Source organism: Pinus tabuliformis, chromosome 1_1 (assembly GCF_031772625.1).
Source record: "Pinus tabuliformis cultivar Carrire ecotype Pingquan chromosome 1_1, CPIR1, whole genome shotgun sequence".
Taxonomy (NCBI): domain Eukaryota; kingdom Viridiplantae; phylum Streptophyta; class Pinopsida; order Pinales; family Pinaceae; genus Pinus; species Pinus tabuliformis.
In genome coordinates this window covers 260,677,713-260,689,718 of record NC_142297.1, presented here as the reverse complement: position 1 = coordinate 260,689,718, position 12,006 = coordinate 260,677,713, and the positions used below count along the sequence as shown (strand labels likewise).

Below are 12,006 nucleotides of genomic sequence, written 5' to 3'. Positions count from 1 at the left end.
GTCCATGGGCTGTTCACATGGTCAAACAATCGTGCTGGGTTGGATCATATCTCTACCTGTCTGGACAAGTTTCTGGTTCAAAGCACCCTTCTGATGAATAAAAAGATCATCACCACAAAAATCCTGCCCAAATTGACTTCTGATCACAAGCCAATACAGCTACTATTGGAAGATGAAGAAGATCTAGGCCCCATTCCCTTTCATTTCAGCCCTCTATGGATTGAGAAAGTGGGCTTCATGGAGACTGTGAAAGTTTCCTGGGCTAAATCCTTCAGAGGCTCCTCTAGCTACATCTGGGAACAAAAGTTGAAGGCCACAAAACATGCGTTGAAGGAATGGATAAAAAAGCCATACCCCAACCCAACCAATCAAAGAAAAGATGTAGTCCAGAGGTTGCACTCCATGCAAACTGAAATGGAAAATAAAGATATTACAGCAGAACTTCTGGATGAGGAAGTAAAAGCTCAACGATCCACCTACCAATCCTTCCGAGCTGAAGAAGAATACTGGAGACTAAAGTCTAGAAGTCTATGGTTAAAGGCAGGGGACCAGAACACCACTTTTTTCCACAGACAATACAGAGCTAGACTATCCTGGAACCATATAGCTGAAATCAAAACCTCGGAGGGCCAAGTCTGCAAAGGTTTCTACCAGGTGAAAGGCGTTGTTGAAGCTCACTACAGGAATTTATACAATGATGGAAACCAAGGTAATGAAGAGTAAGTCTCTGACTTCCTCTCCAATATTCCCCTCTTTGTTAACTCTGATGAAAATACAGCCCTTTTTAGACCCATTACTGATGAGGAAATTATCAAAGTCATATGGTCAATAGAAGCCGATAAGGCCCTTGGGCCTGACTGATTCACAATCCATTTTTATCAATCCTACTGGGAAGTTATCAAAACTGATCTCCTCAAAATGATAAAAGGATTTATGAGAAAAGCTAAGATAGGAGGAGGAACCAATTCCACCTATCTAGCTTTAATCCCCAACGAAACCAACCCTGACACCTTTGCAAGATTCAGGCCTATCTCACTGTGTAACGCATCTTACAAAATCATAGCCAAACTCCTAGCAAATCGAATCAAGCCCCTGCTCAAAAAATTGATTTCCAGTACCCAAGGCGAATTCATGGAAGGCAGGTACAATATGGATAATGTCATCCAAGTTCAAGAGACCATTCACTCAAGCAAATAGTGAGGGGAGAAAGGTATGTTGACCAAACTTGATATGGAGAACGCATTCGATAGAGTAAATCGCTTGTTCCTATGCAAAGTTTCGCTTTCTTTTGGCTTCTCTCAACATTTTTTCCAGCTCATAAAAGCATGTATTGAATCCCCATGGATTGCTCCCCTCATCAACGGTCGTCCAACCATTTTCTTTCAAGCTCAGAGAGGTATCAGGTAGGGATGCCCTCTCTCTCCCTTCCTGTACATCCTCATGGCGGACTCCCTCAATAGAAAACTAGCAGCTGAAAAAACCGCTGGCTCCCTCCCGGGTCTCAAACCTTCTAATGTAGCAACTCCTCTGAATCACGCCCTCTTTACGGACGATTCTCTGCTCCTTGGACGCATTTCCACCAAAATTGTGAAAGCCTTTGACTCTGTGCTGAGAAGTTATTGCAGGGTGTCTGGCGCTCTAATCAATGACAGTAAAAGAGAAATCTTCAGTTGGAACACTGAGCAGCAAGAGATCACTAATATTTCGAAGATCCTCGGGTTCAAAGGACATGCTCAATGGGACAGTTTTAGATATCTTGGTCTTCCCATTTCCTCAGGGGTGAACAAGAGGTCCCTCTGGACTCATATCATCAGCAAAATCAAATCTAAAATTGTTGCCTGGGGAGGATACTGGTTAACAAAAGGCGGTAAAACCATTCTAATTAAATCTCAGCTGTCAGCTCTGCCCATTTATCAGGCAACATTTCTTCTGGCCCCCAGACATGTAACGGATCAGATCGCTACCCTCCTCAGTGATTTCCTATGGCAAGGCGAGAAAGGCAATGATAAAAAGATGCACTTAGTCAATTGGGACACGGTTAAGAGGCCGATTGCTGAGGGCAGACTGCAAATTCGGGACCCCTCCCTTGTCAACAAAGTGCTAGGCGGTAAAATCTTGTGGAAAATTATCCACGAACCCACTCATCCCGTCAGCGTAATTTTACGGTAAAATTTTGCAGACAATGATGCTCTCAGCAAAATGCAATTGCAGACTTCAGCATCTTGTTCGCAGGTATGGAGGCTCTGTTGTAAAAGCAGCGATTTTTTCAAAAAACTCATGTACAGAATTCTCGGTAATGGTAAGCGCACCCACCTATGGAAAGATCGAATAATGGGAAGTGACCCTCTGGCAGAAAGAGAAGAAATTACTGATCTCAGAAACTGGCTTGAAAGAGCGGGAGTAAACAGCGTTTATGATCTAGCAATTTGGGACAACCATGGTGACTGGGTAAGATGGGATTTCCATGGAGTCCCTGCAGGCCTAAGAGAGCAACTGATCCTGTTGGAGGACCTGCTCAAAGATGCCACTCCTGTCAAAATATTCAAGAAAGATAGATGGGGATGGGGCCAGACTGGAGTTTATACGTCAACAGAGGGATATAGGGCTCTTCAGGGATCTAAGAACAGCAACCAAACTCCCACTTTCTGGAAACAGGTCTGGGAGTCGTTAGCCCTCCCGAAAGTTAATTTTTTTTTATGGACCTTGGCACACAATAAGCTTTTAACAGGAGACAATTTGGTAAAAAGGAAAATCGAAGGGCCTCATAGATGTGCGCTCTGCAGATGTAATTTAGAAACTGCCCAACACCTATTTTTGGACTGCCAATTTTCCAAGGAGGTGTGGGGGCTTTTACTCCAAGATTTTCAGATCTCTATCCCTTAGCAAATCTTTGTTCCTGATCTTTTTTCGTCATGGAGTGCCTGCTACCCCCAATGTATCCCTCCTAAGTCCTTATGGCACAAAATATGGATAGCGCTTCCCAAATTTGTTTGCTGGTAGCTGTGGTTAGCTCGAAATCAACAGATTTTCAATGATACGCAGCACTCTCCGACTCGAGTAGCAGCAAAAGCTAAGGCTCTTCTCTTGGAAGCAGCTCAGCAGCAGTATTTCAAAGAAGACCCTTTTCTCAGGCCGAAAGAAAAGAGGTGGCTGGCCCTTGAGCCACACCCCCGAAAGTACCTCCTTACACCCCTGAAAGCAAATCCGGAATGGAGAAAAAGAGAGCCAGATGACATCTTTCAAAACTGGTGGAGGGCCCAAAATCTAACTACCATACTCTTTGATGGAGCGTCCCAAGGGAACTTCGGAGCCGTAGGTGTTGGTGGGATCATCTACTCCTCGGAAGAGTCCTTCAGTGATTCTTTTGCCTAGGGCCTTGGTTTGAAAACAAACAATCAAGCGGAGATTCTTGGGCTGCTCAAAGCTTGCCTTATTGCCAGAGAGAAAGGTGCTAAAGATATCCAAGTCTTTGGAGACTCAGAAATTTTAATCAAAAAACTAATCAAGGAGGATTTTTCAGTAATGCTGGACTCAACAAAATCATGGACAGATTAAAAAGAGTCCTTCTAGGCTTTGATTCGTACAATTTTGATCACATTCTCAGAAATTCCAACAAGGAAGCAGATCAGATGGCGAATTTAGGCTGCACTCTCATGAAAGGGATCTTAATTGTAAATGGGGAAAGATTATTCCAAAATTCATGAAATTGCCACATTACAAAGGCAGAAAAAGAAGGATTATAGCCATGTACGCGGGGTCGCTACAGCAAAGACCCACTCTTCTTTTAGCATATAAATAAAATTCACAACCGTTTTAGTTAAAAAAAAAAAAAATTACAGTTATTTGTAATTAAACCCTGGGCCTCGCAAATCCTTGTCCTGATTCCCTCCATGCTTCTTAACCACATGACAGTCATCCGATCTCCTACCCCCAGATCCTATGGTGTGCATCCATATCGTGCACATTCACTGTCCCACAGATAGCAGCGTCAGAGCATGTGAGATTCACAGTTTTGCCTAGGCATTGTTCTGCTACATGGCGGCCCCGGGCTAGATCATGTGCTCACGAAAAATACCACCTGACCTCCAAAAGCAATGCGATGGCCCAGAAAACCACCTCCTTGCCAAAACCAAAAAACTACCCACTATTCGTTTGTACTTTCCGTGCCAAAATGTGATTGTTACCAGTTAAAAGGCCGGAGAAGCCCCATTTCACTATTTTCGCTCATTTTCACTGTAACTGCTGCTAAAGCCATTCTACGACACCCTGAACCTCTACGACCAAATTGACCACCGTCCATTGCTCGAAGAAGCTCCAGAAACCCAATTCGAGCAACCAGTTCACAGTTGAATCCACCATACCCTCTGCATTCACCATTGAACTTAGTTTGCAAGTCATACCACCAAATTCTAGGTATTCTTGGGAAAACCAGAATAACCCTTTAATTAGAAAATGTATAGTCCAATTGAAAGGTTAATTAATTGAAATTAGTTGATATATTTGTCTAAATTGAAGAGTAATTTTCTTGTATAGCCTGAACCCTTCTTTCACAGACTATAACTACCCTCCCACTATTCTAGGGTTTCCAAAACCTCACTTCTACAACCACTACAAGCCTAATTCATACCTCTACTCCTAATTATGGTTTCCCAAACCTCTTTGGACGTGAGACCTCTATCAACCCCTCTCCTAGACATCGACCACTTGGCATTAGCAGACAAAGATTTTCAAATAAAGGATACTGCTTCACCAGCTTACCTTCTAAAGCTCCAATGCTAGAGTAAGGATAAATTCCTAAACCAAACGATGACATCCACCTTTGGGAATCCAATTTACCCAAATATTTATTCCTATTGGTACACCCATTCCATGACATCATACATTTTTGCCATGCCTACTATATCCCTAGCCAATGAGCTATTGTTGCCCCTAACCAATAGTTGTTATTTACCATCACTGCAGAGTCTATTAACCAAATGTTGCAGGTCCAACCAAGCACTAATGATACTCCTCTATCTATTGGAGACTTATTTGACCTATATGCCAAACTAGGCTTGGCTAAAATAGCACAAATTTTCCAGATTTTCATCATAGAAGACCGCCATACTCCCACAGATAGCCCCCCTTATGTTGCCACCATTTTTTCAGATAGAGGTAGACATATAATTACCATGCTCTCTTGCATCCTCAGATGAGCATGTGGATGAGGTTATCCTGGCCATTTTTTCCATATTTAGCCCAGGAAAGCCTCCTGTTGTCATGTACAACTATGCTTAGTTCATTGCAGACAGGATGCATGAACAGTTCACCAGACTGCCAACTGAGAGAGTCTTCAAGTACTCCTCTGTGTTATTTCATATGTTTTTATATTATCAATCAGACAAATTCCCTGTTAGCATCCAAAAGTTGGATACCAAGGGAACCCAAAGATCAGTTATTTATTGGACACCCTTGATCCAGAAATACTCCACTGCATTCACCTATAAGGACTTCATCGATTCATTTGTCCATCCATTCATGAACGTGTTGACCAGTAGCCCTCAGCCAAGAAATCAAAAGGGTGTTCGAGTTGGCCAAGAATAGCAATGTGGGAGACTAGTATTTGTACCAAAACCACATAGAAATTAGAGTTTAAGGATGCCAACTTGCCCCTTATAAATTGCCCAAATACCTCCCTATGAGGATACTTTCAATTGAATATTTTAGGAAAATCATCAATTTAGATGACATCAACTTCCTAGTAGCTAGGAAGAAAACCCAATTTAAAATGAAAAACCAATTGGGCCCCTTCATTTGTAACAACAGAGAGGTTGGACTAGAGGCTGACAAGATGTTGTAGCAAATGAAGTTCAAAAATAGTTTCATGTGGCAGTATGACCCTCATGGGGTCATAAATAAGTTGAGAGTTAAGGTCAAATTGGGACCTTTCATCCACCATCCTAGACCTGATATTGAGAGGTTTTCCAACCAATCAGAATGGTTGGAAAACACATTAATTAACATGGATAGCACAATAGTGGATGTAGAAAACACATTGATTGATGCTGAGAAACAAATTGATCAAATTTCTTTCCTCTAGGTTCCAGAACTAGGGGAACCCATGAATATTCCTCTTGTCTTATAGACCTCAGCAAATGAGGAGAGAAATCCAAATAGAAATGGGGAGGAGGGTTCCAGTTCTACTATGCAGACCACAGATGAGAATTTTGAGCTCAAAAAATGGCCCAAGCTGAATCCTATGACTGAACAAGAATAAATCATTGAATCAATGGAAATCACTTACATTGAAACAATGGTGGAAAGAAGCAAAGGCACAACTTCTTGAGGAGAGACACAACAACCATCAACCTCTAACATTCAGTTGATTGAGAGACAACTTAGTGTTGAGGTTTCTTCTTTCACCAGGCCAGCAGATAAGGAAAAAAACATTAAGAACAGGTACAAGGAGATCAATATGAGAAATGAGAAGTTAAAGGCTAAAACATATGCCTAATACTTCAAGCACACACTAGTTAATCAGAGAAGGTTGATGTCAACTTTTGACATCAAAGCAGGAAAATTGTAGGTGTCCTTTATGCAGCCTACTGTTCGGCAGCCAAAAACATCTGTTTACTATAAAAAAAATTGATTTTGAAGTGCTGGCCAGGGATGTTCATCCCATTGACCAGATAGAATTTCACAAACAGGCTCGAGAGATTATATACTCCACCTTAACAGGAAATACCATGGCTACACATAGGCTGCAAGGCTCCTTAGATAACATTATAGCCCAATATAAATTGGAAATGGCCTCCTCACAGGCCAAAGACAACATGATCATGTCATTGGAGGACTTGGTAATTGAGTTGGGCCATGATCCAACTGACATCAAAGCTCCTGAAAAGTTGATCAAGAATAAGAATGAGGATATAGTAGCTCTCAAGAAACAACTAAAGCTACCTCATTTAGAACACCCATAGACAAAAGAGGTCCTAGAGAGCCAAACAAATCACCAGGAAATGATGGACCTGGTTCTACAATTGAATGATCAATTGAAGGAAATGGAAAAGAATTTGGATAACTTGATACAGTTAAAACAAGATAGTCTTGAGACTTCCCCTGCCACTATTATCCCAATAGTTACTACCACAATACCTCCACTTTGGCAGCATCCTTAACTCCTACAGCTCCAATCGGCATAGCATTGCCAGCTTGTACACCATCTACATCAGCAACAGGGGTCAATAGCAGCAGGGTTAATAGGTGATGAGGCAAGAAAGTTCGTCAAAGAAATGGAATACATGTCCATTCAAACCACTCAAATGAACAAGCTCAAGGAAAAGGTGACCATTCTGGAGATTGACTACAAACTTGCCCAGATTATGCACAAGGAAGAAGTGCAGAAATCCACCAGAATGAACGAAAGAATAAAAAACTTGCAAAAGGAATTAAAATTGAAGGAACCCCTTGGAAAAGCTAAAGAACAATTGTGAGCCAATATCATTGACTCTATAAATGATATTTGGCCATCCATCCAAGTGATTTTTGAACAAATTTACTTAGTAAAGGAGGATACAGAAGCCATACAGAGAGTAAAAGCAAAGCTGGGAGACATGCCAGAGGAAGCTGCAAGGATCATTCACTTCCTCAACTCCAAAAATAAGTATGAATTGTAGGAATTAGAGATACCTAACCGAAAAGGTAGAATATTGCAAGTAAAAGGGGTCCTCACCAAGAGGAATTTAATGTTGAACCTTGAAGATAAGTGTCAAAGCATGCAACTGGCAATAGACAGATTCATGGCTAAGTTTGAAATTTTGAGGCAAAAGGGTTTACCAAATCCCTTGGTAATAAATGATAAGTTAATGCCACATGAAGACTACAATAGGAAAATCAGAGAAGTGGCCAGAGATCAAGTGAACACTTCATCCATGAAGGGGATGCCAATTGGTAAGGTCCTATACCAGACTTTTGAGAACTTTTTTTACCTCCATCATGAGGTAAAACATCTTTTTGTGAATAAACCTACTTTTACCAAGTATATAGAGGTAGATGAGATTTACATGAAGATGATAAATATCCAATTACCAGATGTTGAAACATGGGAGAAATTAAATGAGTTACTGTAGAAATACATAGTCAAAATGTAAAAATATACAGTAAGATTACAAAAGCACATTAAAAGGATAAAAATAGTTTGGCCAAATGAAAGTGTATCAGGTGAAAATGTATCAATTGAAAGGTCAGAGTGAATAGAACAGCCAACGTGAAGACCAAACAACAAATCAAAGATTAAAAGGAAAAATATCAAAGATTAAAGCCAACACAACCTAATGAATAGGGACAACAAACAACAGTTCAATATATGTCTCTATCTTCTTGCATAAAGGTATTTCTTTCTCCTAGATTAATTCCCAAGACAATTTTGGATATTTTTGTAAATTATTTTTGTATAAATACTTCATAATCCGAAGTATTGAAGGTGGATTGTTATACATTTGTAAAGTTATTTTGATAATAAACCTAAGGGTTATTGTACCACTTTTCAAGTCAGCAAACTAGAGCAAAATATATTACATTACAGGATTCATGTGTTGAGCTATTGCAATGAATTATTTCCTTTGTCATATTTTGTTATTTTCTCATGTATCTCACAAACTTAAATGTTCTCTAAAGTTGAATGAATTAACTGGAAATTTATTTGAGAATTTGTTTAAGTACACTCTATTTTGAACAATTGATCATTTATATGTTTTCCTCTGATATCCGGATTTGAGAATTCTTAGTTGCTCTCCAATCCCAATTGACCTCTTTTACTTTCCTCATAATATGGCCTAAGGAACCCTTAATTGCTCCTTGGTTCTGATTGAAAACCACTTCACCATCTAGCCTTTGAGATCTGTAGTAACTCAGCTATCTTGCCCTGTAGACATTGTTTTTAGAACTTGATCCAATCCTATTTGTTTGACATTTGACCCCACAACCCAATGGTAAAAGCATCCATCTATTCATCTAAGTAACTAATCCCACCACCAAATCCAAATCAAAACCAAAGTACAATCATAACTAGCCTAAAATCAATTAACTAAAACAAAGTTAAATCATAAAAAGAGAGCCCTCTCTGAGTATTAGGAAGGCTAGATCCTAATTTCCAAAGTAGGTTTGTGGTTACCTCTAATCATTTCTTTCTCTAACAACTTCTAAAGAAATTTTGGAGTGATAACACTACCAACATTTCATAGAGCACATTCAGCCTAGTGCTGCCATGCATTTTTGCACGTTTTGTATTATAGCTCCCTTCTTGGTCTCATGCATACCCCTTCAGATTAAGGGGGGGAATGTTGGACACCTAATCCTCTATGGGTTGGTGTAGAATGTGAAAAACCATGAGAGTCCAAGAGACCTTGGGATGTGGAACCCAATGGTCATAGAAATGTACTATAAATGTATATCATGTCAATAATAATGCATTCAATGTTTTATCATCCACCTTTGTTGTTTACATTCCATGTAACTTTAATAGTGTCGACATGATGTTCTGCAAGAACTCTTGTGTCTCCTTCGGCAATGTATCGAATAATTCATTGGCTATCAAAATTTCGTAGTGTTCACGATTCATGTGTGCCTGAGAGCTCAACAACTTAATTGTCAAAATTCCAAGTGTTTTTCATTGGACAACCACTTGTAATGTATAGGGCATTTTGAATTCAAATCGACCATTCCCCCCAAATTCGGTTCATTAATGTCGTATTGGCACCAAATTTTCAAGGATCTGAGCCATAAATTCTGTCTTAACTGTCAGTAGCCTACTCCATTTCGCCACATTTCTCTCGTCAAATCATGAACAGTGACTATAATGGTCACTTTCCAGCCGACCTGTGTGATTTCTCCCTGGGTAGCGCACCTCCCTTCACGCTATCGCAAACCCTATGACACTTCCTTGTTTCGCACTGTTACACAGTAATTTATCACTGCCTTCCTGTCAGTCACCCTGTTGTGCCCAGAATTCACAATCACTAAGTGCTTGCTCCCTGAACTGGCTTAAAAAACATTTTTCCAAAGTTTTGTTCATCAGCGCGTCTGTTCCTAAAATAACCGCGATGACAGGCGCCTTCCAATGTATGCTGTGCGCTGCCAGCGCGGAAGAACATCACTTTTCCGCGATGGTCGACAGCGCGCCTTTTCCGTGTGCTTCCGCGCTGACATGACTTCTTCAGTTATTGAGATGCGCCGACAGCGCGGCAGTTTCCTTATAATCCGCGCTGATCCAGTTTAGGCGAATTTGTTCAAACAACCTGCCTTCCAGATCCCTCCAGGCTTGGTTGTTAGCTTTGTGAATGTCGACTCCCCTCTATGGCATGTCTGTTCGACCCTTTCCAACAACTTCCCTTGAAGATAAGCTCATCCTTCCACCCTTTTAGGAGACTCCTTCTCCTATATAAACTCTCACCATTACCATGAGCAGCTGGTTAGACTTAGCTTGGAAGAGCTTGGATTGTACAGAGCTTGTAGTGCTCAGATTGCTGCTATAGGTGTGGTGTGTTAGGTGTGGAAGTGATTGATTGCTTAGGGAAGGTTGTTTGTGACTTTTGTGTGAGAGAGAGAGTTGTTTGTCTTGGGAGAATCATCCTCAAAGGTGAATGCTTGAGATACATGCTGACTGGCCCCTCCTGAGAAGGTTACCGACGTCAGAACATTTGGTTGTACTCTTCTCTAGTCTGATTAATAATAGATGACTGCTATTATTGTTCCATTCTTACTTGTTTATGCAATGGTTAAACGTGAATTACATCTTTTCTGACTGATGTATGGTTGCTTTTATTAGATTTCACGCTTGCGTTTGTTACCTCTTCGTGTGTGCAGGTATCTATTCGCGGGGATCGCGGAGGATTGTGACCAGCTGAAGCGAAGGAGCGAAGGCAACATCCCTTCGTCAAACGACAGCGCAGGAATCCAAGTAGGTGCTCTTTACCTCTTGTTTAATTGCAATTAGGAATATGCGTAGCAGCATTGTGTGATTGTTGCTAGACCCCTGCTGGGCTAGTAGGGATTGCCTCTACCCGTAGAGGGGATTTACCTCTCCAACATGCACAATCCCCCAATTGCATAGCTCCCCAACCCGAGCAGTGTAGTTTATAGTGCCGCACCTCCTTTCAGCTGCCTGAAGTGCTAAGATTGTGCTACCTTCATATAGTCACATGGACAGACCACCGGTGTATGGCTTCAATTGACTACCATTCACCTTTCCTGGGAAGGGTTCTCCATTCAATTTGTCCAACTGAACCACACCTCCGTCGGTAATCTCCTTAATGACATAGGGTCCTAACCAGTGCATCCTGAAATTCCATGTTAATTTATCAAACTTGCTATCGTATAACAAAACTAGGTCATTTACCTTAAAGGTGCACAACTTAATGTGTTGATCATGGCATGACTTTTCGTGTTGCTTTTAGACCTATTAGCGAAATCCAACCAAAAATCTCTCTTCGTCAAGCTCAGCCAGCTGCGCAAGCCTCTCCTCTAGGGCTCCGCGCTCTATCATACCCGTGAGTGCTGCTATGTGCAAACTAGGCACAATATATTCCATAAGCATTACTGCTTCAACACCATAGACAAGCCTAAAGGGAGTTTTGTCTAGTCAACTTCTTGCATGTCATTCAATAGGCCCATAGTACTATAGGTATGCGTAGGTCGCAATCACTTCATTGAGCATTGCAAACCTTGGTCAGCGCATTCTCCAGCACTTTATTGAATGCTTCAATCATACCGTTAGCCTGTGGCTAATAAGGCATGCTCTTCTGGTGATATACCTTAAATTCCTCTGTTAGCGCACTGATCGTCTCATTCAAAAAGTGCTTACCGCGATCACCCATCAAAATCTTTAGACAACCAAATCACGTTAGTACATACTCAAAGAGGAAATGTGCAGCAGTCGTGTCTGTGCAATCCTTCATAGGTTGTGCCTCCAGCCAATGGGTCAAATACTTCGTCGCAATGATAATGTACCTCGCTCCCATCTTTCCATGT

At 41.1% G+C, this 12,006-nt stretch overlaps 1 protein-coding gene across 1 annotated transcript; it reads left to right on the top strand.

Moving 5' to 3' along the window:
• The first annotated feature begins 1,440 nt into the window (after window positions 1-1,440).
• On the top strand, window positions 1,441-2,169 carry LOC149212528 (uncharacterized). The gene has a single exon (XM_089388717.1). It carries the CDS (start codon window positions 1,441-1,443, stop codon window positions 2,167-2,169), a length of 729 nt encoding a protein of 242 aa, XP_089244843.1.
• Window positions 2,170-12,006: the final 9,837 nt, after the last annotated feature.

Excerpts from the sequence above, each read along its gene's own strand:
- LOC149212528 (XM_089388717.1), top strand. The coding sequence starts at position 1,441 with ATGGCGGACTCCCTCAATAGAAAACTAGCAGCTGAAAAAACCGCTGGC.